Source organism: Spodoptera frugiperda, chromosome 10 (genome assembly GCF_023101765.2).
Source record: "Spodoptera frugiperda isolate SF20-4 chromosome 10, AGI-APGP_CSIRO_Sfru_2.0, whole genome shotgun sequence".
Classification (NCBI taxonomy): Eukaryota; Metazoa; Arthropoda; class Insecta; order Lepidoptera; family Noctuidae; genus Spodoptera; species Spodoptera frugiperda.
Window position 1 is genome coordinate 9290159 of NC_064221.1, and position 25232 is coordinate 9315390.

The following is a 25232-nucleotide window of genomic DNA, read 5'->3' on the forward strand; positions in this document are numbered from 1 at the left end:
CGACACTGAAGGTGTTCAAAGCTGCGTTGCCGACCTAATGAGATTACGATTGAGATTTTGTTGAATAATAGGTATGTTAATATGTAATGTTTCTTGTGTATTATCAATGATATAATGTACTAACTAAGTCTGTAATAAATATCTTGACAATTTAGGCAATTTTTTCGTTTAAAACTGCAATATATTAGCTAGAAGAAAAATAAAAAGACAGAAATACTCATAACAAAAATCAATGAAACTGTTCAGCATAATAATATTGTAGACATTTGCCGTTTATATATACGCTTCGTACTTTTCAGTGCAGAGTCTTAAACATATCCTCCAAAGCTTTAGTGAACAATCGAGTAGCACCGTCCCTTTGTTTCACTAATACTTAGAAAATTAATTATTGTTTTTAAAATTACAAAAATGTATTGAATTTAACCATTGGGTAAAACTACCTCATTGTGTTCTACTATCTATTCGGATGCGTGGGAAAATAAATGTATTATCTTTAAAAAGTGTAAAGAATTATTTTCTATTATTTGCTTATCACCTATTGTTATTAAAATCCTTATCTAAAAACGAGACTAATTTTACAAAATATTGGTCAAAATCGATTTAGGGAACAATAGAAAATCATCGGGTCCGTGGACTATATAAGGGAGGATTTTTCAAGTACGTGCACACTTACAGTTTCGACTGCAGACAGTGACTACCTATTGTGATAAAGAAGTAATTGGTGAACGTTAATCGTGAATCATGAATTCTGAAAACATTTCCAACGTATTAGAAGAAGTGCATCTAGATTTCTCGATAGAGTTAACGAAGGAACATTTGGAGTCGTTTACAGAGGAAGCGACAAGAAAACAGGCGACATTGTTGCCCTAAAACATTTTAAAAAAATTAACGAGACGACAGGATTCTCCATCGCCGCGCAGAGAGAGCTCGACCTACTGATGGAGATGGAGCACATCAATATTGTCACAGGGCACGAGATCGCGGTGGGCTCCAGAAGTGACGAGGTATTCCTAGTTTTGGAGTATGTGCCCAACGAAATGAACAGTTTAATGCACACAATGCGTAACAACAGGGTAGCGTTTGGCCCCGAACACGTTAAGTGCATTATGGTCCAATTGCTGACCGCCATTCAATATCTACACCACAGCCGTGTATTTCACCGTGATCTCAAACCATCCAATATTCTAATTACTGAAGATGGCATACTGAAGATGGCAGATTTCGGAATGGCCCGAGATTTTGATATCCCCTATCAGCAATATACGCCGGTTGTGGTAACGCGCTGGTACCGTGCACCCGAGCTGCTACTACAGAGCAAAACATACGGCACTCCTATAGATATGTGGAGTGTCGGGTGCATATTCGCTGAGCTGATGAATCTGCAGCCGCTGTTTCCCGGGACTTCTGAAATTAATCAGTTAAAAATAATATTCGAGGTTCTGGGTACACCATCAGACACAGTTTGGCCCGGCTATAGCAAGTTAACACTGGCAAGCAATATAATATTCGACGAGTATCCATCGGGCGGGTTGCGCAAGAAGATAGACCAGGACCTACTCACGGACAATGGATTTTCTTTGCTGCTTGAGTTGTTGACATATGATCCGACAATGCGCGCGACAGCAACTGAAGCATTGCTGCACCCTTACTTTGACGAGCAGCCGTTAGCGGTGGAGCCGGCCATGTTTATGACGTCGCTGTGGTCAGAGTACTCCGGTTCTGACACGGGAAATGACCAGCAGTACTCCGGCTCTGACACGTGGTACGACGAGGAAGACTCCAGAACTGACACGGTAGAAGATCTTACCTCCGCTTCAAGATCTTCCGTTGGTACATCGGACGATGACGGCGCGACGTAACAATACATGTTCGTTACGCAAATCATGCCATCAGGAGAAAATTTGTCTGTGATGTGACGTATCAGAACAGAGACATACAAAAACAATATTATAATGGAAAAAATAACTAATCATACTGGCGATAATTTAGTATTCAACAAATCAAGAAGAAAAATCAGACAAAATATGACGTCAACGTTGTTCAAACCTTGATTTACGAACCGTAGATCGATTGAGAACTTTCAATTTCTCAACAATTGATGAAGGAACATACAATGTCGTTAACAGAGCAAATAAAAAGCAAACAGGAGACGCGGTTGTCTTAAATCTTTTTATAACAATCAACGTGAGGATAAGATGGCGATGGAGACACAATAGCCATGGAGCCGGCCATGTTCCTGATATTGCTGGGGTAAGAGTACGTCAAGCAGTACTCCGGCTCTGACCCGAGAGGCGACAACCAGTACATCGGCACTGACACGGAAGAGAATCTCACCTCTCACTCAAGTTCATTCTTTGGTACCTTGCAAAAGTAAAGAGATTGTTGTATATTTTTTATTAATCAAGGCTCCTGTGGACAATTTCGAAATATGAATAGGAAATCGAAATATTGCTAATTCCTCGTTACGCAGACTACTTCAAGCTGTATTTTGATGAACACATAAAAATAAAAGTGGTTTTAAAAAGGCAGCAAAGAATATACTAAAACAAATTACTGAGACAATAATCACTAAACACGTGACAACGAAGAGAAATAAAATAGAAAAGTAAGAAACCTGAACTATGCTGAATCTCCCTTCCATCCTACGTTCCAGAGTTGTGGATCTGTAGATGAGTTCCAATATCTCTACAAAATCGATGAAGGATCATATGGAGTTATCCATGGAGCCAAGGACAAATGGACGGGAGAACTCGTTGCCCTCAAACATCTTAAAAAAATCAATGAAGAGAGAAGGATACTCCATCGCCACCCAGAGAGAGCTTGGGATATTGCTAAAAATACAGAATCCCAATATCGTCGCAAGCCGCGGACTAGCGTCGAGTTCCAGAAGCGACCGAGTGTATATAGTCATGGAGCTCGTTGACTACGATCTTAAAACTTTCATGCAGACAATGCACAGCAACAAGCAATTGTTTTCTGTCGAACACAGATAATCATCGCTGAAGATGGCCGATTTTAGGATGGCCCGAGAATATGAATTCCCTCGTCAGCAAGATACGCCTGGTATGGTAACACACTGGTACCCTGCGCCTGAACTACTGCCACTTAGCAAAACAAATGGCACTTATCAATAGAGGGAAGTTATCAATAGAGTTGATGAAGAAACAAACGGTATCGTGTACAGAGCAAGCGACAAGCACACAAGAGACGTAGATACCCTGTTTCCTGGGACATCTGAAATTAATCAGTTACAAATAATGTACGAGGTTCTGGGTACACCTTCGGACACAGTTTGGCCCGGCTATAGCGCATTGCCATTAGCCAGCGAAATAATATTTGACGAGTATCCATCGGGTGGGTTGCGCAAAAAGATAAACCAGGACCTACTCTCGGATGATCCATCAAGACGAGTGACAGCAACTGAAGCATTGCTGCACCCATACTTCAACGAGGAGCCGGCGGCAATAGAGCCGGCCATGTTCATGTCTTCGCTGTGGTTAGAGGACTCTGGCTCTGATACGGAAGACCACGAGCAATACTACGGCTCTGACATGGAAGACCACGGGAAGTACTATGGCTCTGACACGGAAGACCACGGGAAGTACTATGGCTCTGACACGTGGTACGACCAGAGTTACTACAGCACTAACTCGGAAGAGGATCTCACCTCTGACGCAAATTCTTCCGTTGGCAGCATTTTGAACACCGATGACGACACGACGGAATAATGAATTCTCATTACGCATGTTACGCCTTCAGGGCAAAAATAGTCTGAAACAACCCGCGAGAAACGAGAGACAGCTTGTACTACTGACGAAGGTGGGCACGTCGACATTATTACAGGGCACGAGATTACTGTCGTCTCCAGAAGCAATGAAGTATTCCTAGGCGCATCGCCGCCGGAGCGTCTGGTTCAGGTCACAGCAAGAAGAGGCCCACCGTCGCCTCGGCTTCGAATGCAGCTCAGTCTTCGGTCAGGTCGCTGATGGCCGCCGACGAGCCCACCAAGCACGTCGCCAGGAAGCGCGCCAGAGCCGTCGCCAAGCCGAGCCACTCTGAGGCGATCAACAAGGCCGTCAGGGAGATGAAGTACGGGGCGGGCAAAGGATCTTCGCTGGATGCGATGGAGACGTACATCGGCGCGCAGTACAAGGTCGACGCTGAGATGCTGGCTCCGTTGACAACTTCATCGGACGCCAAGCCTAACGCCTCTGCGGCCGGTGCTAAGAGAAAGGCATCGTCCGCGGCAGCTCCGGGACCACCTGCGAAGATGGCGAAATCGTCAATCACCAAGGGCAAGAAGGCCACCGCTGCCGACAAGTAAGTCCCTTGCATCGTCGTCTGACGATGCACACAAAAAAGCCCTTTTCAGGGCTAACAATTTTGTCATGAATATTTTACAAATATTCGTTTCTTTATAACACCGAGTCAAAAACATTTTATAACAATCAATGTGAGGTTAAGCCAGCGATGGAGCCGGCCATGGTCCTGATATTGCTGGGGTAAGAGTACGTCAAGCAGTACACCGGCTCTGACCCGAGAGGTGACAAGCAATAGCTCTTAAATTATCTCTATAATTAATACATTTCAGAGGCTCATATTCATGAGCAGCATTCCGCGACACACGACGCGGAATGCTGCTCATGAATATGAGCCTCTAGCATGGCTTGAAACTAGTTGAGTTCCTCGTCAAAACGTAGTGAGTAAGCCGATAACATAATAATTAAAACTATTATTATATAGCTTTGTATGATCATTTCGTTTCTTTGACGATCTATTTACCTTTTACTTCAATGTATGTATCTTCAAGAGAAAGCTCACGTTTTCATACTATTTTTCTTTAACGTTCATAGTATACTTCCTCAAAAAATAAAAGACGTGGTATTCATATTATTTAAAATTTAATCAAGAATGCTTTGTCAATAATGTTTCCAAGTTAGTGGTTAGTGTAGGAAATCCAACCAAGGAGGCGACGCGCACATTCCAGGCGGCAGGTTCAGGCGCTACGTGAGCTACGTCATCGTATCCTATGTGGCCTACGTGACCTACGCACGTGCACAGAACAACGTTGTCAGGTGCGACGGTAGCGACAAGACAAGAAGCTTCGGTCTCTCTCAAGAGCTATCTACATGTCAAACTATTATACTCATTTTTAAATAAATAAATACTTAGTTTATTGTACACACAGTCCACTCTTTAATTTATAATAACTAAGCTATCGACGGTTGCTTAATCGATGGTTGATAATAACGTAATACATAAAATTTGGTAAAACATTGATGTAATACATGAAATATTAATTAGAAGTACAGGAGGTATTCTCAATTCAACATTCAACATTTAAAAAAAAAACATTTAAATGATTCTAAAACAAATCCAGTAGCTACTACGGCAGGCATTATACAGGTTTCTTGTACAGCAATATCGACAATTTATCCAAGGTATAGAGTAGGTCGAGAGGCGACATTATACTTCAAAGCTTCTAAGAGATGCGATAACAACTCCTTATTATGTATTTGACCCAGTCCTTGCTCTACACTACAGAGTTACTATTGGCAACAAACAATAGTAAAGTACAGTTATTTCTTTTTTTATTGCTAATTTTGTACGACATTTAATATATGAACGTCTACGACCATTGTTATTGGTTGTCAGAAGTAGAAACAATACTACAACAGCCTCCTAGTCAATAATAATAATCATTAGATAAGCTTTATCGTTTAAAACCGACACAAACGTATGAAAATTTGTCAAGGTCATCGACATGTCACGTAGTCACCTAATAATTGTTATTGCTAATTGTGTAGGCCTTTGCCCACTATCTCGTCTGATGGTAAGCGATGAAATATTATATACTTAGGCTTGAATTCTTTGAAATGCTTTTGGAGACGGGAACAACTTTTTGTAACTAATATTAATCAATTATTTTCTGATAATATCGTAGTATGGACATAACCAACACATTCATCAAAATGTATCATGTATGGAGTTCCACAAGGTAGTATTATTGGCCCAATATATTTACTACAAATTTATCTGATATAGAATAAATATTAGGCAAAAAACAACCAGAATTTTGTTTGCAATATAAATATGCAAGTGTACTGCAGCTTTGCACGGCAATGTAAAACGTTTCGTATTGTTGGATCAAGTTTGTTGGCCTAAAAATAACGTAAAAATATTCCTACGAACGTTTCTGCATTCCGTAACAAAGGAAAGTACGTTTGAGATAACTCAGCGATAATATTTTTCTGAGAATAAAATAATGTAAATATTCAAGAAGATTTCTTAATATATCCAAGAAGATTTCGAGTATCCTTTAGTGAACTAAAGGATACTCGAAATCTTCTTGGAACAATTTTACAATAGTGGACGAACACACCTAGAGAGAGAAATAAAATTAATTGACACTTTTTATGTATGTTAGTCACCAATTCTCGTAACGAAATCTTATACGGGCACAAAACTATGTTTAAAATATATCATAATACTTGAATGTATTAATTTTGTCTGAAAAATATCGTATTTTGCGAACATTTTATCCCTAAGTCAAATACTGGTCGAGTGACACCCCGTGCTTGCTCTTGATAGATGTCAATTTGTATGTTAATACAAACAGATGACGTCATGTCTTCTTCAAACTGCATATTTATGATTTCAGAACATTGTGGGACTGAGGCCCGAAGTTCAGTAGTTTACTTGGAAATTTTGGAATTGAAAATAGTGAAATTAAAATGAAGTCTGCACCGTAGTGCTTTATTTTAAATTGACTTCTAAATCGTTGTTATCTATTTGTTCTGGCTTTTTAAGATCAAAATAATAACAGTGTTAGCAATGAGTAGATGAAATTTTGTAAAATGTAATGACTGTAGGTGACGTTAATAATTAAATATTTTAACGAAACAGAAAATATAAAAATTTTAATTTTCAAACAAAAAATAATTTAATACTAATTAATAACTAGAATCCGTAGGTATAACGAAAAGTTTAGAACATCAACAACAAAACACGATAAGAGAACCAGATTTAAGACCGTTTATTTCACATATACACTAAGAATTTAATAACTAATAATGCAATAAGAACGGCACGAATGGACGGGAGTGATACTACGGCCTCACAGAAAACCAACGCTTGCATTGTATTTCGTTGTGCCAGTGAGCTTAGTCTATCCTATCCCCGATTCCTCGACAACCATAAAATTCCTAACCCCCAAAAGGCCGACAACACACTTGTAACACCTCTGGTTTTTCAAGTATCCATGGACGGCGGCGATTGCTTACCATTAGGTGATCCGTCTGCTCGTTTACCGGTGTATTCCATAAAAAAGTATTCCTAAAGGAGAATGACATCAGTTAATCTAAATAAAACGCTCAGTTACCTCGACTGCGCAAAGAACTGAAGCTATAACAGGTCTATAAATATTTAACGAAAGCACATGCCCCGCTTTAATAACCAATTAAAATTATAATCAACGTATTCTCGAAGGAACATTGTATTTTCTTACGCCACGCTGCGATGAACCGAGTTTGCGTACCAAAGGAAAGGTTGATAATCTGAAGTAATTGGCACTTTGTGGAAGATATAAATGCATTATAAGATTGGTGACAAAGCTTTAAGGTTTGTTGAGTGAAAATGGCGTGATATGAATGATTTGGATATAATAAAATCTTTTTAAAAGAGGATAAAAATTAAATAATGCATTTGTAAGGACAATTGTACGAATTCATTGTGCCAAATCATACAAAATTAATTCTAATATTAAAGAAACTGCAGTAAGGAACCTCGTTATCTCGTCAAAATTGTAAAACAATGAATATAGACTACCTGCAAAAAGTCTCTCTGTATCGTTTACTTGGAAAAATAAATATATCTTTACAAAGGGTCATAGCTACCACGTTTGAAAGGATTATTTCCCGTTATTTGCTTATCACCTATTGTTATAAAATCCTTATCTATTATTGGTCAAAATCGGCTTAAACAATAGAAATGCATAGGGCTTGTAGGCTATATAAGGGAGGATTTTTCAAGTACGTGCACACTTACAGTTTCGACTGCAGACAGTGACTACCTATTGTGATAAAGAAGTGATTGGTGAACGTTAATCGTGAATCATGAATTCCGTAAACATTTTCAACATTTTGGAAGAAGTACATAGTGCTGATTCCTTATTAGACATGTCTTACCATCAAGACGAAAGTGGTCTGGAACAGACCGCCATAGTTGGATACAACAACTATACCAACAAGAATTCGGGAAGCAAGACAACAAATGAAGGAGAAAAGCCAGAAACCGAGGTTGCTCAGTTCCACTTAGATTTACAAAACTGTAGATCATTTGAGGAGTTTCAATTTCTCAATAAAGTCAAAGAAGGCACATACGGAGTCGTTTACAGAGGGAGCGACAAGAAAACTGGCGAAATAGTTGCCCTTAAACATTTAAAAACAAATAATGGGACGACCGGATTCTCCATCGCCGTGCAGAGAGAGATAGACCTATTGATGAAGTTGGAGCACATCAACATTATCACTGGACACGAGGTTGCGGGGGGCCCCAGAAGCGAAGAGGTATTCGTAGTAATGGAGTATGTACCTCACGAGGTTAAGAATTTAATGCAGACAATGCGCAACAACCGACTTACGTTTGGCCCTGAACACGTTAAGTGTATTATGATCCAGCTGCTAACCGCCGTTCAGTATCTACACGACAGCAGTGTATTTCACCGGGACCTCAAAACCTCCAACATTTTACTAACAGAGGATGGTATACTGAAGGTGGCAGATTTTGGCTTGGCCAGAGAATACGAAGGCCCTCATAAGCAATATTCGCCAGATGTGGCAACACTGTGGTACTGTGCGCCAGAAGTCCTGCTAGACAGCAAGACTTACGGCACTCCTCTAGATATGTGGAGTGTCGGTTGCATATTTGGTGAGCTGATTACTTTACAGCCACTGCTGCCCGGGACCTCTCAGTTCAATCAGCTAAAAATAATGTACGAGGTTTTGGGGACACCTTCAGACACGGTTTGGCCAGGCTATAGCGATCTGCCATTAGTAAACAATATAATATTCGACGAGTATCCATCGGGCGGGTTGCACAAAAAAATAAACGAGGACTTACTCTCAGAAAGTGGTTTTTCTTTGCTAGTTGAAATGTTGACTTACGATCCATCAAAACGGGCGACAGCAACTGAAGCATTGCTGCACCCCTACTTTAACGAGGAGCCGGCGGCAATAGAGCCGGCCATGTTCATGTCTTCGCTGTGGTTAGAGGACTCCGGCTCTGACACGGAAGACCACGAGCAGTCCTGCGGCTCTGACACGGAAGACCACGGGAAGTACTATGGCTCTGACACGTGTACGACGAGAGTTACCACAGCACTGATTCGGAAGAGAATCTCACCTCTGACGCAAATTCTTCCGTTGGCAGCATTCTGAACACCGATGACGACACGACGGAATAATGAATTCTCGTTACGCACGTTATGCCTTCAGGGCAAAAATGGTATGAAACAACCCGCGAGAAACGAGAGAGAGCTCGTACTACTGACGAAGGTGGGCACGTCGACATTATCACAGGGCACGAGATTACTGTCGTCTCCAGAAGCAATGAAGTATTCCTAGGCGCATCGCCAAAGCCTAACGCCTCTGCGGCCGGTGCTAAGAGAAAGGCGTTGTCCGCGGCAGCTCCGGGACCACTTGCGAAGATGGCGAAATCGTCAATCGCCAAGGGCAAGAAGGCCACCGCTGCCGACAAGTAAGTCCCTTGCATCGTCGTCTGACGATGCACACAAAAAAGCCCTTTTCAGGGCTAACAATTTTGTCATGAATATTTTACAAATATTCGTTTCTTTATAACACCGAGTCAAAAACATTTTATAACAATCAATGTGAGGTTAAGACAGCGATGGAGCCGGCCATGTTCCTGATATTGCTGGGGTAAGAGTACGTCAAGCAGTACTCCGGCTCTGACCCGAGAGATGACAAGCAATAGCTCTTAAAACAGTGTAACCTCTCACTTAAGTTCATCTTTTGGTACCTTCGAAAAGTGAAGAGATTGTTGGATTGGATTGGATTGTTTTTATTAATCATGGCTTCTGTGGACAATTTCAAAATATCAATAGGATATTAAAAAACTTTTGATTCCTCGTTACGCAGATAACTGTATTTTAATGATCACGTAACAACAAAAGTAGTTAGTTAGTAGTAGTAGTAGTTTAAAAAGACAGCACAGGAAATAAATAAAAAATATACAAAAACAAATTACCGAGACAACAAAATAATCACAAAACAAAAGGCAACGAAGTGAAATTAAATAGAAAATTAAGAAACCTGAAGTATGCTGCATCTCCCTTCCATCCAACGTTCCAGAGTTTTCAGCAGTATGTTCAGAGGCAACAGTATTGACTGCACATCTTTGTCCACTATTTCCATTAATGTAATATTTAAAGAACATTTTTGTTGAATACGTTTGATTGTTTTCATTTTTATACAATGGTTAGAGGAAATCCAACCAAGGAGGCGACGCGCACATTCCAGGCGGCAGGTTCAGGCGCTACGTGAGCTACGTCATCGTATCCTATGTGGCCTACGTGACCTACGCACGTGCACAGAACAACGTTGTCAGGTGCGACGGTAGCGACAAGACAAGAAGACTTCGGTCTCTTTCAGTGGCCATGTCAAACTATTATACTAATGTTGTAAGTGTATTATAATTACTTGGTACACGCATCCACTATTTCATTTATAACAACTAAGCTATCGAAGGATGCTTAATCGATGGTCGATAATAACGTCACATACTAAAATAATACGAGAAACATTTTGAAATACAAACGTTTCTGCATTCCGTAATAAAGGAAAGTATGATTGAGATAAGTTAGCGATAATATTTTTCTTAGAATAAAACAATGTGAATATTAATTAAAGTATACTCGAAATCTTCTTGGAACAATATTCTGAGAGTGGATGAACACATTTAGAAAGTAGTACAAAATAGGTTACTAAAAAATAAATAATACTCTTTATGTATGTTGGTCACCAATTTTCATAACGAATTCTTTTATAGAATAAACAGATCAAAATTACGTTTGTAAATACAGGGTATAGTTTTGAAACCACAACAAAACTCGGGGCAGGTCACAGTAGTCATAAATGTTTGATTTAAAATAAGGTTTCTGGTCAATAGGTAAAAACACGGCTATAATAAATTATTTAAGTTTTGCAGTATTTCAGAATAATTCGCCAAAAAAAGGTTTTTAGGGAATTGGTAATATTATATGGTTAGGTAACCATACCCGGCGTGTATAAGATTATAGTATACGAATATTGTACTCCAATCGATACGTGGAGTATTGGCTGCATATTTGCAGAATTGATTTCTTTGCGGCCGCCGTTCAATGATACGAAGCAATCTACTTTCTGAAGATGGGCTATCTCTGTTGCAAAGCTTTTTGTTGTATGTTCAGTGGAAAGAATGACAGCATGCATACTTCGAAGAACAGCCAGTGGCGATCGAACCGGGCATGATGCCGACGTGGCCCGCCAAGTCGGAGGACACCGCGCAGCTGCAGCTCTGTCCCTGACACGGATGGAGCTATCTGATGGACCAGCTCTTGCTTTTTAATGAAAAGAATCGGCAAACAAGCAGGCGAATCACTGAACGGTAGCAATTGGCGACAATAAAGGTGTTCAAAGCTACGTTGCCGACCTAATGAGATTACGATTGAGATTTTGTTCCAGTGTATAACTAGTACATTAATATGTTAAGTTTCTTATGTATTATCAATGATGTAATGTAATAACTAATTAAATGAATATATATATATGAAATAAATAAACATTTTACAATTTAAGCATTTCTTTCGTTTAAGACTACAATAAAGCTAAAAGAAAAAAAAAGGATAGAAAAAGGTACTCTTAAAACAAATCAGTAAGATTTGTTTATATATAGGGTCGGGTGTCTCACATTGAACCAGGCAGCTACATTTAACCACCGCCGAATCTCGAAAATGTGACATTGCTAAAGTGCGCTAATATGAGTAAAAGAGAGGTATTTACGTTCCATTCCTGCCCACTAGTTTACGTGGCGATCGCGAGCTAAGTGGTTTTATAAGGAGCATTCGAAAGCAAACTGACTCAAAAAGTAAGTCTTTTTTGCAAATTCAATTCTTTTTTAGCTTTTTTCCATTAAATAATATCAATTTAATTATATATACATTGTTTTCTATGGTTAGTTAGCAATTAAAAGCGCTATAATTCGTGTTTTTACGAGATTGATTTGCCGGTAAAATATTGAAGTTAGTTATCAAAACGTGGTGTGTCTCACAGTGAACCACCTGAGGGTGGTACACATTGAGCCCTGGAACATTACGTACATCCCAGTCACTAAATGAGTTTATTTAAAGAAATGTTTTTAATTTGTTATAAAATGGTGCGAAACGAAGTGTTAACAAGAAAAGAGGTGGGCATTTGGCTGGCAACATGCTTAAAGCCCTTAAACTGCACAGGTGAAAGTATTCGTATAAGATTTAAAGTGATTTTAATAAAATTAAATATAAGGCTGACTATTAGACTGTTGAATAGTTTGTTTTATAATAAATAAAAATTGTATAATTCACTATTCCTGTTTTTATTATTCTCACAAAGTTTTTCGCTTTGATTTCGCTTATAAATGGAACCAGAATACATAGAAATAAGGTGGCTAAATGTGAACCATACCCTGGTTAAATGTGTACCACCTGGGGTACTCATTGAACCAAAAATCATTTTTCATGAAAACCTTGTTTACACTGAAACTAAAAGGAATATGAGAAATTAATGTTTTACAAAATTAAAGCTAGATAAATTTGCTAAGTATACACAAAAAATTAAAGACATTGATTGAAAATCCAGCCCACTATGAGACTTTGAAATTTACCTGGTTCAATGTGAGACACCTTACCATACGCTCCGTACTTTTCAGTGCAGAGTCTTAAACATATCCTCCAAAGCTTTAGTGAACAATCGGGTAGCACCGTCCCTTTGTTTCACTAATACTTAGAAAACTAATTATTGTTTTTAAAATCACAAAAATGTATTGAATTTAACCGATTGGAAAAACTACCTCATTGTGTTCTACTATCTATTCGGATGCGTGGGAAAATAAATGTATTATCTTTAAAAAGTGTAAAGAATTATTTTCTATTATTTGCTTATCACCTATTGTTATTAAGATCCTTATCTGAAAACAAGACAAATATTGGTCAAAATCAATTTAGGGAACAATAGAAATGCATAGGGCCTGTGGACTATATAAGGGAGGATTTTTCAAGTACGTGCACACTTACAGTTTCGACTGCAGACAGTGACTACCTATTGTGATAAAGAAGTGATTGGTGAACGTTTATCGTGAATCATGAATTCTGTGAAGAGTTTCAACATGTTGGAAGAAGTGAACCTAGATTTACAGAACTGTAGATCGATTGAGGAGTTCCAATTTCTCGATAGAGTTAACGAAGGAACATTTGGAGTCGTTTACAGAGGAAGCGACAAGAAAACAGGCGACATTGTTGCCCTAAAACATTTAAAAAAATTAACAAGGCGACAGGATTCTCCATCGCCGCACAGAGAGAGCTCGATCTACTGATGGAGATGGAGCAACATTGTCACAGGACACGAGATCGCGGTGGGCTCCAGAAGTGACGAGGTATTCCTAGTTTTGGAGTATGTGCCCAACGAAATGAACAGTTTAATGCACACAATGCGTAACAACAGGGTAGTGTTTGGCCCCGAACACGTAAAGTGCCTAATGATTCAATTGCTGACCGCCATTCAATATCTCCACCACAGCAATGTATTTCACCGTGATCTCAAACCATCCAACATTGAAGGTGGCAGATTTCGGGATGGCCAGAGATTTTGATATACCCTATCAACAATATACGCCGGTTATGGTAACGCGCTGGTACCGTGCGCCCGAGCTGCTACTACGCAGCAAAACATACGGCACTCCTATACACATGGGGAGTGTCGGGTGTATATTCGCTGAGCTGATGAATTTGCAGCCGCTGTTTCCCGGGTCATCCGAAATTAATCAGTTAAAAATAATATTCGAGGTTCTGGGTACACCATCAGACACAGTTTGGCCCGGCTATAGCAAGTTAACACTGGCAAGCAATGTGATATTCGACGAGTTTCCATCGGGCGGGTTACGCAAGAAGATAAACCAAGACCTACTCTCGGATAATGGATTTTCTTTGCTGCTGGAGTTGTTGACGTATGATCCGTCAATGCGCGCGACATCAACTGAGGCATTGCTGCACCCTTACTTTGACGAGCAGCCGTTGGCGGTGGAGCCGGCCATGTTTATGACGTCGCTGTGGTCAGAGTACTCCAGCTCTGACACGGGAAATGACCAGCAGTACTCCGGCTCTGACACATGGTACGACGAGCAGTACTCTAGAACTGACACGGCTGACGATCTTACCTCCGCTTCTAGTTCTTCAGTTGGTACATCAGACAACGATGACGGCGCGACGTAATAATAAATTTTCGCAAGGCTCGTCATGACATCAAGAATAAATTGGTCTGTGGCACATCGTCATAACAGAACAAATACAAAAATAACGGGAGAAAAAAGTAATCATACCTGCGATAAGTCGGTAATAAACGAATCGAAAGGAAACATCAGAAACCGATATTGTTCGAACCGAGATTTACAGAACAGTGTATCGATTGAGAAGTTTCTGAACAGTTGATGAAAGACCATACAGAGTCTTTCATAAAGCAAGCGACAAGCAAACAGGGGACGTCGTCGCCCTAAAATATTTTATAAAAATCAAATTGGAGATTAAAAAAGTACTGCTTTATCTTTAGAGTTGTCGATCTGTAGACGAGTTCCAATATCTCTACAAAATCGATGAAACATCTTAAAAAAATCAATGAAAGGGAAGGATACACCATCGCCGCTCGGAGAGAGATATTGCATAAAATGCAGCATCCTAATATCGTCGCAGGCCGCGGACTAGCGTCGCGTCGGATTCCAGAAGCGAACAAGTGTTTATAGTCATAAAGCTCGTTGACTACGACCTTAAAACTTTCATGGACACAATGCACAGCAACAACCAATTGTTTTCTATAGAACACGTGAAATGCTTAATGAAGCACTCCGCTTCAAGTTCTTCCGTTGGTACATCTGACAATGATGACGACGCGACGTAACAACACATTTTTATTACGCAAATCATGCCATCAGGAAAAAATTGGTCTGTGACACATCGCCATATCAGAACAGAGACATACAAAACCAATATAATGGGAGAAAACACTAAATATACTGTCGGTGATTTTTATCATCATCAAGAAGAAAAATCAGAAAAAATATGACGTCGACACACACCACATTTCAAAACCGTAGGTCGATTGAGAAGTTTCAATTTCTCAAAAATTTATGAAGAAACATACAGAGTCGTTAACGGAGCAAGCGACAAGCAAACAGGGGACGTCGTTGCGCTAAAACATTTTATGACAATCAACGTGAGGATAAGATGGTGATGGAGACACAATAGCCATGGAGCCGGCCATGGTCCTGATATTGCTAGAGTAAGAGTACGTACGTAAGGCCCGAGAGACGACAAGCCATACCTCTGAAGACAACCTCACCTCTCACTTAGTTCATCCTTTGTTACTTTCGAAAAGTGAAGAGATTGATGTATATTTTTTATTGATCATGACTTTTGTGGATAATTTTAAAATATCAGTTGGAGGTAAAAAAAAACTACTGATTCCTCGTTACGCAAGCTACTTCAAGCTGTACTTTAATTATCACGTAATGACAAAAGTGGTTTAAAAAGGGCAGCAACGCACAGAATATCCAAAAACAAAATACGAAGAGAGACAAATAATCCCAAGCACAAAACGTCGAAGCGGATTAAAAACCAAAAGCAAGACATCATTGATGGTGAATCTCCCTTCCATGCGGCGTTTCATAGTGGTCGATTTCTAGACGAGTTCCAATATCTCTACAAAATCGATGAAGGATCATTCGGAGTTATCCATGGAGCCAAGGAAAAACGGACGGAAGAACTCGTCATCAAACATCTCAAAAATATCAACTAAAGGGAAGGACACTCCACCGCTGCTCGGAGAGAGCTTGAGATATTACATAAAATGCGACATCCCAATATCGTCGCAGGCCGCGGACTAGCGTCGACTCCCAGCAACGAACAAGTGTTTATAGTTATGGAGCTCGTTGACTACGACCTTAAAACTTTCATGCAGACAATGCACTGCAACAAGCAATTGTTCTCTATAGAACACATAAAATGCCTAATGAAGCAACAGTCAGAAAAAGTCAACAGTTGTTGAAGGCGGTACAACACCTTCATGACCACCACGTGATGCATTGTAATCTCAAAACAAGCAATATCTGGCTATCGAACAAAGGTGTAATGAAGGTGGAAGATTTTAGGATGGCCCGAGAACATGAATTCCCTCGTCAGCAATATACGCCTGGTATGGTAACACACTGATACCTTGCGCCTGAACTATTGCCACTAAGCAAAACAAATGGCACTTATCAATAGACGGAAGTTATCAATAGAGTTGATGAAGAAACAAACGGTGTCGTGCACAGAGCAAGCGACAAGCACAAAGGAGACGTAGATGCCCTGAAATATTTAAAAAAAAATGATTAGAGGACAGGATTCTCCATCGCCACGCAAAGAGAGCTCGACTGATGGAGATGGAGCACATCAATATTGTCACAGGACACGAGATCACGGTGGGCTCCAGAAGTGACGAGGTATTCCTAGTTATGGAATATGTGCCCAATGAAATTAATAGTTTATTGCACACAATGCGTAACAACAGAGTAACGTTTGGCCCCGAACACGTAAAGTGCCTTATGGTTCAATTACCTACACCACAGCAGTGTATTTCACCGTGATCTCAAACCGTCCATAATTCTACTTTTTACCGAAGATGTTATACTGAAGGTGGCAGATTTTGGGATGTCCCGAGATTATGATAACCCCTATCGGCAATATACGCCGGTTGTGGTAACGCGCTGGTACCGTGCGCCCGAGCTGCTACTACACAGCAAGACATATTCGGTGAGCTGATGAATCTGCAGCCGCTGTTTCCCGGGGTATCTGAGATAAATCAATTAAAAATAATATTCGAGATTCTGGGGACACCATCAGACACAGTTTGGCCCGGTTACTGCACGTTACCTCTAGCAAGCGATATAATATTCGACGAGTTTCCATCGGGCGGGTTGCGCAAGAAGATAAACCAGGATCTACTCACGGATAATGGATTTTCTTTGCTGCAAAAAGCAGCATCAGACAGAATAACCAAAAAACAAAATACGAAGAGAGGCCAATAATCACAAGTACAAGACATCGAAGAGGATTAAAAAACAAAAGCAAGTCATCATTGATGCTGAATCTCCCTTCCATCCGGCGTTCCAGAGTTGTCGATCTGTAGACGAGTTCCAATATCTCTACAAAATCAACGTAGGTTCATTCAGAGTTGTACATGGAGCCAAGGACAAACGGACGGGAGAACTCGTTGCCCTCAAACAACTTAAAAAAATTAATGAAAGAGAAGGATACTCCATCGCCGCTCGGAGAGACCTTGAGATATTGCTTAAAATGCAGCATCCCAATATCGTCGCAAGCCGCGGACTAGCGTCGAGTTCCAGAAACGACCGAGTGTATATAGTCATGGAGCTCGTTGACTACGATCTTAAAACTTTCATGCAGACAATGCATAGCGACAAGCAATTGTTTTCTGTCGAACATGTGAAATGCTTAATGAAGGAACTATTGAAGGCGGTACAACACCTTCATGACCATCACGTGATACATAGTGACCTCAAAATAAGCAATATCTTGCTATCCAACGAAGGTGTACTGAAAGTGGCAGATTCTGGGATGGCCCGAGATTATGAATTCCCTCTTTAACAAGATGCGCTTGGTATGGTAACACGCCGGAACCATGCGCCTGAACTACTGCCACTTAGCAAAACAAATGGCACTTATCAATAGACGGAAGTTATCAATAGAGTAGATGAAGAAACAAACGGTGTCGTGTACAGAGCAAGCGACAAGCACACAGGAGATGTAGATGCCCAGAAATATTTAAAAAAAATGATGGGACGACAGGATTCTCAATCGCCGCGCAGAGAGAGCTCGATCTACTGATGGAGATGGAGCACATCAATATTGTCACAGGACACGAGATCGCGGTGGACTCCAGAAGCGACGAGGTATTTCTAGTTGTGGAATATGTGCCAAACGAAATTAACAGCTTAATGCACACAATGCGTAACAACAGGGTAACGTTTGGCCCAGAACACGTAAAGTGCCTACTGGTCCAATTGCTGACCGCCGTTCAATATCTACACCATAGCAGTGTATTTCACCGTGATCTCAAACCATCCAACATTCTAATTACCGAAGATGGTATACTGAAGGTGGCAGATTTTGAGTGGGCCCGAGATTATGATATGGGGATATCAAATCAGCAATATACGCCGGTTGGGTTAACGCGCTGGTACCGTGCGCCCGAGCAGCTAATACGCAGCAAAACATACGGCACTCCAATAGACATGTGGAGTGTCGGGTGCATATACACTGAGCCGATGAATTTGCAGCCGCTGTTTCCTGGGACATCTGAAATTAATCAGCTAAAAATAATGTACGAGGTTTTGGGGACACCTTCAGACACGGTTTGGCCCGGCTATAGCGCATTGCCTTTAGTTAGCGAAATAATATTTGACGAGTATCCATCGGGCGGGTTGCGCAAGCAGATAAACCAGGACCTACTCTCGGATAATGGGTTTGCTTTGCTGGTTGAATTGTTGACGTATGATCCGTCAAAACGGGTGACAGCAACTGAAGCATTGCTGCACCCATACTTTAACGAGGAGCCGGCGGCAATCGAGCCAGCCATGTTCATGTCTTCGCTGTGGTTAGAGGATTCCGGCTCTGACGCGGAAGACCACGAGCAGTACTGCGGTTCTGACACCGAAGACCACGGGAAGTACTATGGCTCTGACACGGAAGACCACGGGAAGTACTATGGCTCTGACACGGAAGACCACGGGAAGTACTATGGCTCTGACACGTGGTACGACGAGAGTTACTACAGCACTGACTCGGAAGAGGATCTCACCTCTGACGCAAATTCTTCCGTTGGCAGCATTCTGGACACCGATGACGACACGACGGAATAATTAATTCTCGTTACGCACGTTCTCTTCTCGTTAGTGCGAAATCGTCAATCGCCAAGGGCAAGAAGGCCACCGCTGCCGACAAGTAAGTCCCTTGCATCGTCATCTGACGATGCACACAAAAAAGCCCTTTTCAGGGCTAACAATTTTGTCATGAATATTTTACAAATATTCGTTTCTTTATAACACCGAGTCAAAAACATTTTACAACAATCAATGTGAGGTTAAGACAGCGATGGAGCCGGCCATGTTCCTGATATTGCTGGGGTAAGAGTATGTCAAGCAGTACTCCGGCTCTGACCCGAGAGGTGACAAGCAATACCACTTAAAACAGTGTAACCTCTCACTTAAGTTCATCTTTTGGTACCTTCGAAAAGTGAAGAGATTGTTGGATATTTTTTATTAATCATGGCTTCTGTGGAGAATTTCAAAATATCAATAGGATATTAAAAAACTTTTGATTCCTCGTTACGCAGATAACTGTATTTTAATGATCACGTAACAACAAAAGTAGTTTTAAAAAGACAGCAAAGAAAATATACAAAAAAAATATACAAAAACAAATTACCTAGACAACAAAATAATCACAAAACAAAAGGCTACGAAGTGAAATTAAATAGAAAATTAAGAAACCTGAAGTATGCTGCATCTCCCTTCCATCCAACGTTCCGGAGTTTTCAGCAGTATGTTCAGAGGCAACAGTATTGACTGCGCATCTTTGTCCACTGTTTCCATTAATGTAATATTTAAAGAACATTTTTGTTGAATACGTTTGATTGTTTTCATTTTCATACAATGGTTAGTGTAGGAAATCCAACCAAGGAGGCGACGCGCACATTCCAGGCGGCAGGTTCAGGCGCTACGTGAGCTACATCATCGTATCCTATGTGGCCTACGTGACCTACGCACGTGCACAGAACAACGTTGTCAGGTGCGACGACAAGACAAAAAGCTTCGGTCTCTTTCAAGAGTAGTCTATGTATATCAAAGTATTATACTAATGTTGTAAATTTTTAAATATAGTTACTTGATTTATTTTCCACACAGACCACTCTTTCATTTATAACAACAAAGCTATCGAAGGAATCATTAACAGTTAGGCTTTTCTTAATGAAACCTTCTGGAATGTATATTTTATCTGGCTTTATCCTAGGAAATTGTGGAAACATAATAATAATATGTTGCATGCGATGCTTAATCGATGGTTGATAATAACGTCACTACTCGTAGTACGTACAATTTGGTAAAACATTAATTATAAGTACAGTAGCTATTCTCAATTGAACTGAACTTTTAAAAACTTAGAACCTTTTAATCCTGAAATAAAACCGAGGAGGCAAAGAAAGATCCATTACTACTATTATCCGATATCGGGAACTCATAGAAATAGAAAAACATAGTAAATATCCCGTTTCGAGTTCTAATACTATTGTTAGTGACCATGTCAGTTTAAAAACTTAGATCCATTACTAATTAGGAAAAAGACGACTTATTATGTATTAGTTTGTCATTACATACAGTGGACTGTCACGGCCTATTGAGTGTTAAAGAGTCCTCTGTACCGCGGAGAGTATGTTGAGCCGTTAGTCCGGTTATTATATGAACGTCTACGATCATTGTTATTGGTTGTCAGAAGTCGAAACAATTCTGCAACAGTCAATAAGAATAAATAGATAAGCTTAAAGGTCTCAGCACACATATGGGATCGGAAAGGGATCGTCACCGTATCGCCTCGAGCCGTTCAGAATGGTTTGTATTAAACTCCCTACTGCAACCCAACTAATCGGAATAATAACGAAATCGCCTCGCCTCGGAACAGGCTCCGAACTTGAATTCCCGCGCTTACGGCTCATCGTCCCCGCGCTTACGTTTCTCCGTCCCCGCGCTTACGTCTCTCCGTACCCGAGCTCACATCTCTTCGTCCACCCTTTCCCCTTTCCCCTCCCGCGACGGGACGGCAAGGCGTAAGCGCGGTGTCGCCTAGCCGTAGCCTAGTTGACATACAGGCGCTGCTGATACGCTTTCGTTACGTGCATACGGTAGGTTGACGCCTGGTTGACAGCGAGGCAAAAGGCGTTACGGTTACGATCCCTTTCCGATCCCATATGTGTGCTGAGACCTTTATTGTTTAAAACCGACACAAATGTATGAAGATTTCTTAAGGTCATCGATATGTCACGTAGTCACCTTATAATTGTTATTGCTAATTGTGTAGGCCTTTGACCACTATCTCGCCTGATGGTAAGCGATAAAATATTGAATAAGCTTGAATTCTTTGAAATGCTTTTGGATTCTACGGGGACCAATTTTTTTTAACTAATATAAAACAATTATTTTCTGATAATATCGTAGTGTAACATACACATTAGCGAACAAAATGTATAATTTATGGAGTTCCACAAGGAAGCATTATTGGTCCAATATTTTTACTACACATCTAGTTGATATTGAATAAATAATAGGCTAGAAGAATTGGTTGCCTTCAAAACAAATATGCAAGTGACCCGCAAACTTTGCACGGCGATGTAAAACTTCTCGTATTGTTGGATCAAGTTTGTTTACCAACAAATATTCTTTAAAACCCAGAGAAATAAAAATACTACTAAAAACGTTTCTGCATTATGTAAGAAAGGGAAGCGATAATATTTTTCTCAGAATAAAACAATGTAATTGTTTTATTCTAAAAGATACTCGAAATCTTCTTGGAACAATATTACAATAGTGGACGAACACACACAGCAGGGAGGAGGGAGACAGGCGTGAGGTTATGTATGTATGTATGTATGGACGAACACAGTCATCCAGAGAGAGAAATAAAATTAATTGACACTTTGCATGTATGTTCGTAATTAATTCTCGTAATAAAATCTTTTAAGGTAAAACAGATCAAAACTATGTAGTTTATTATTATGTATATTTTGAACATTCAAAATAAATATAATAACACTTAAATGTATTAATTTTGTCTGAAAAATATCGTACCTTGCGAACATTTATCCCTAAGTCAAATGCTGGTCGAGTGACACCCCGTGCTTGCTCTTGATAGATGTCAATTTGTATGTTAATACAAACAGATGACGTCATGTCTTCTTCAAACTGCATATTTATGATTTCAGAACATTGTGGGACTGAGGCCCGAAGTTCAGTAGTTTACTTGGAAATTTTGGAATAGAAAATAGTGAACTTTAAATGAAGTCTGCACCGAGCTTTATTTTTAACTGACTTCTTAACCGTTGTTTTCTATTTGTTCTGATTTTCTAAGATCAAAATGATAACAGTGCTAGCAATGAGTAAATGAAATTTTGTAAATGTAAAGACTTTTGGTGATGTTAATAATTTTATACATTATGAAGACCGCTCATATGACTTAAATGAAACTACAAGTATTACCAGTCCAAAGAAAGCATAATATAATGAAATATTTCAACGAAAACAGAAAAACTAAATAAATTATAAAATAACATGGGTACCAGATTTCACTCCACACCATTTATTTCACAGCCACACACTAAAAATCGAATAACTAATCGAGCAACAAGTATTCTATTGCATACCATTAGGTGATCAGCTCGTTTACCGGCTTATTCCATAAAAAAAGTATTCCTAAAGGATAATAACATCAGTTAACCCAAATAAAATGCTCAGTTACTTCGCCTGCAAAGAACTGAAGCTATAACAGGTCTATAAATATTTAACAAAAGCACATGCCCCGCTTTAATAACCAATTAAAATTATAATCAACGTATTCTCGAAGGAACATTGTATTTTCTTACGCCACGCTGCGATGAACCGAGTTTGCATACCAAAGGAAATGTTGATAATCTCAAGTAATTGGCACTTTGTGGGAGAAATAAATGCATTATAAGATTGGTGACATAGCGTTAAGGTTTGATGACTGAAAATGGTGTGATATGAATTACTTGGATATAATAAAATCTTTTTAAAAGAGGATATGAACAAAATAATGCATTCGTAAGAACAATTGTACGAATTGGTACAAGTCATCGGCCAAAACACACAACATTAATTCTAATATTAAAGAAACCACAGTGAGGAACCTCGTTATCAAATATTGTAAAACAAAAATATTATAAACTACCTGCAAAAAGTCTCTTTGTATTGTTTTCTTGGAAAAATAAATATATCTTTAAAAAGGGTCATATCATCTATTGTTATAAAATCCTTATCTAATATTGGTCAAAATCGGTTTAAACAATAGACAAGCTGCGGGCCTGCGGACTATAAAAGGCAGGATTTTTCAAGTACGTGCACACTTACAGTTTCGACTGCAGACAGTGACTACCTATTGTGATAAAGAAGTGATTGGTGAACGTTAACCGTAAATCATGAATTCCGTAAACATTTTCAACATTTTGGAAGAAGTACATAGTGCTGATTCCTTATTAGACATGTCTTACCATCAAGACGAAAGTGGTCTGGAACAGACCACCATAATTGGATACAACAACCATACCGACAAGAATACGGAAATCGAGTCAACAAATCAAGGAGATAGACCAGAAACCGAGATTGCTCAGTTTCACTTGGATTTACAAAACTGTAGATCGTTTGAGGAGTTCCAATTTCTCAATAAAGTGAAAGAAGGAACATACGGAGTCGTTTACAGAGGAAGCGACAAGAAAACCGGCGACATAGTGGCCCTCAAACATTTAAAAACAAATAATGGGACGACAGGATTCTCCATCGCCGTGCAGAGAGAGATCGACTTATTGATGAAATTGGAGCATATCAACATTATTACAGGACACGAGGTTGCGGGGGGCCCCAGAAGCGAAGAGGTATTCGTAGTAATGGAGTATGTACCTCACGAGGTTAAGAATTTAATGCAGACAATGCGCAACAACCGACTTACGTTTGGCCCTGAACACGTTAAGTGTATTATGATTCAGTTGCTCACCGCCGTTCAGTATCTACACGACAGCAGCGTATTTCACCGGGACCTCAAAACCTCCAACATTTTGCTTACCGAAGATGGTATACTCAAGGTGGCAGATTTTGGCTTGGCCAGAGAATACGAAGGCCCTGATAAGCAATATTCGCCAGATGTAGCAACACTATGGTACTGTGCACCAGAAGTCCTGCTAGACAGCAAGACATACGGCACTCCTCTAGATATGTGGAGTGTCGGTTGCATTTTTGCTGAGCTGATTACTTTGCAGCCACTGCTGCCCGGGACCTCTCAATTCAATCAGTTACAAATAATGTACGAAGTTCTGGGGACACCTTCAGACACAGTTTGGCCCGGCTACAGCGCATTGCCATTAGTTAGTGAAATAATATTCGACGAGTATCCATCGGGCGGGTTGCGCAAAAAGATTAACGAGGACTTACTCTCAGAAAGTGGATATTCTTTGCTGGTTGAAATGTTGACTTACGATCCATCAAGACGGGCGACAGCAACTGAAGCCTTGTTGCACCCTTATTTTAACGAGGAGCCGGCGGCAATAGAACCGGCCATGTTCATGTCTTCGCTGTGGTTAGAAGACTCCAGCTCTTACACGGAAGACCACGAGCAGTACTATGGCTCTGACCCAGAAGACCACGGGAAGTACTATGGCTCTGACACAGAAGACCACGGGAAGTACTATGGCTCTGACACAGAAGACCACGGGAAGTACTATGGCTCTGACACGTGGTACGACGAGAGTTACTACAGCACTGACTCGGAAGAGGATCTCACCTCTGACGCAAATTCTTCCGTTGGCAGCATTCTGAACACCGATGACGACACGACGGAATAATGAATTCTCGTTACGCACGTTATGCCTTCAGGGCAAAAATGGTATGAAACAACCCGCGAGAAACGAGAGAGAGCTCGTACTACTGACGAAGGTGGGCACGTCGACATTATCACAGGGCACGAGATTACTGTCGTCTCCAGAAGCTATGAAGTATTCCTAGGCGCATCGCCTAGGAATACTTCATTGCTTCTGCCTATGACCAAAGCCTAACGCCTCTGCGGCCGGTGCTAAGAGAAAGGCGTTGTCCGCGGC

The 25232-nt window shown here is 40.3% G+C and overlaps 8 protein-coding genes across 8 annotated transcripts; all 8 read left to right on the plus strand.

Moving 5' to 3' along the window:
• Nucleotides 1-944: 944 nt before the first annotated feature.
• LOC126911186 (cyclin-dependent kinase 11B-like) lies at nucleotides 945-1859 on the plus strand. The gene has a single exon (XM_050696600.1). It carries the CDS (start codon nucleotides 945-947, stop codon nucleotides 1857-1859), a length of 915 nt encoding a protein of 304 aa, XP_050552557.1.
• A 1146-nt stretch (nucleotides 1860-3005) lies between these two features.
• LOC118277724 (cyclin-dependent kinase 11A-like) lies at nucleotides 3006-3728 on the plus strand. Its single transcript, XM_035596632.2, has 2 exons — nucleotides 3006-3068; nucleotides 3135-3728. The coding sequence occupies exons 1-2, from the start codon at nucleotides 3006-3008 to the stop codon at nucleotides 3726-3728; spliced, it is 657 nt and encodes a 218-aa protein (XP_035452525.2).
• A 257-nt stretch (nucleotides 3729-3985) lies between these two features.
• Nucleotides 3986-4324, plus strand: LOC118277636 (histone H1-like). The gene has a single exon (XM_050696601.1). The coding sequence runs from the start codon at nucleotides 3986-3988 to the stop codon at nucleotides 4322-4324; it is 339 nt and encodes a 112-aa protein (XP_050552558.1).
• Nucleotides 4325-8177: 3853 nt separating this feature from the next.
• LOC126911187 (cyclin-dependent kinase 11B-like) lies at nucleotides 8178-9437 on the plus strand. The gene has a single exon (XM_050696602.1). The coding sequence runs from the start codon at nucleotides 8178-8180 to the stop codon at nucleotides 9435-9437; it is 1260 nt and encodes a 419-aa protein (XP_050552559.1).
• A 4394-nt stretch (nucleotides 9438-13831) lies between these two features.
• LOC126911188 (cyclin-dependent kinase 11B-like) lies at nucleotides 13832-14521 on the plus strand. The gene has a single exon (XM_050696603.1). It carries the CDS (start codon nucleotides 13832-13834, stop codon nucleotides 14519-14521), a length of 690 nt encoding a protein of 229 aa, XP_050552560.1.
• Nucleotides 14522-16303: 1782 nt separating this feature from the next.
• On the plus strand, nucleotides 16304-17947 carry LOC126911189 (cyclin-dependent kinase 11A-like). The gene is made up of 2 exons (XM_050696605.1): nucleotides 16304-16498; nucleotides 17453-17947. The coding sequence occupies exons 1-2, from the start codon at nucleotides 16304-16306 to the stop codon at nucleotides 17945-17947; spliced, it is 690 nt and encodes a 229-aa protein (XP_050552562.1).
• Nucleotides 17948-18192: 245 nt separating this feature from the next.
• LOC126911190 (cyclin-dependent kinase 11B-like) lies at nucleotides 18193-19221 on the plus strand. The gene has a single exon (XM_050696606.1). The coding sequence runs from the start codon at nucleotides 18193-18195 to the stop codon at nucleotides 19219-19221; it is 1029 nt and encodes a 342-aa protein (XP_050552563.1).
• A 4406-nt stretch (nucleotides 19222-23627) lies between these two features.
• LOC118277225 (cyclin-dependent kinase 11B-like) lies at nucleotides 23628-24980 on the plus strand. Its single transcript, XM_035595946.2, has one exon. It carries the CDS (start codon nucleotides 23628-23630, stop codon nucleotides 24978-24980), a length of 1353 nt encoding a protein of 450 aa, XP_035451839.2.
• The last annotated feature ends 252 nt before the right edge of the window (nucleotides 24981-25232 follow it).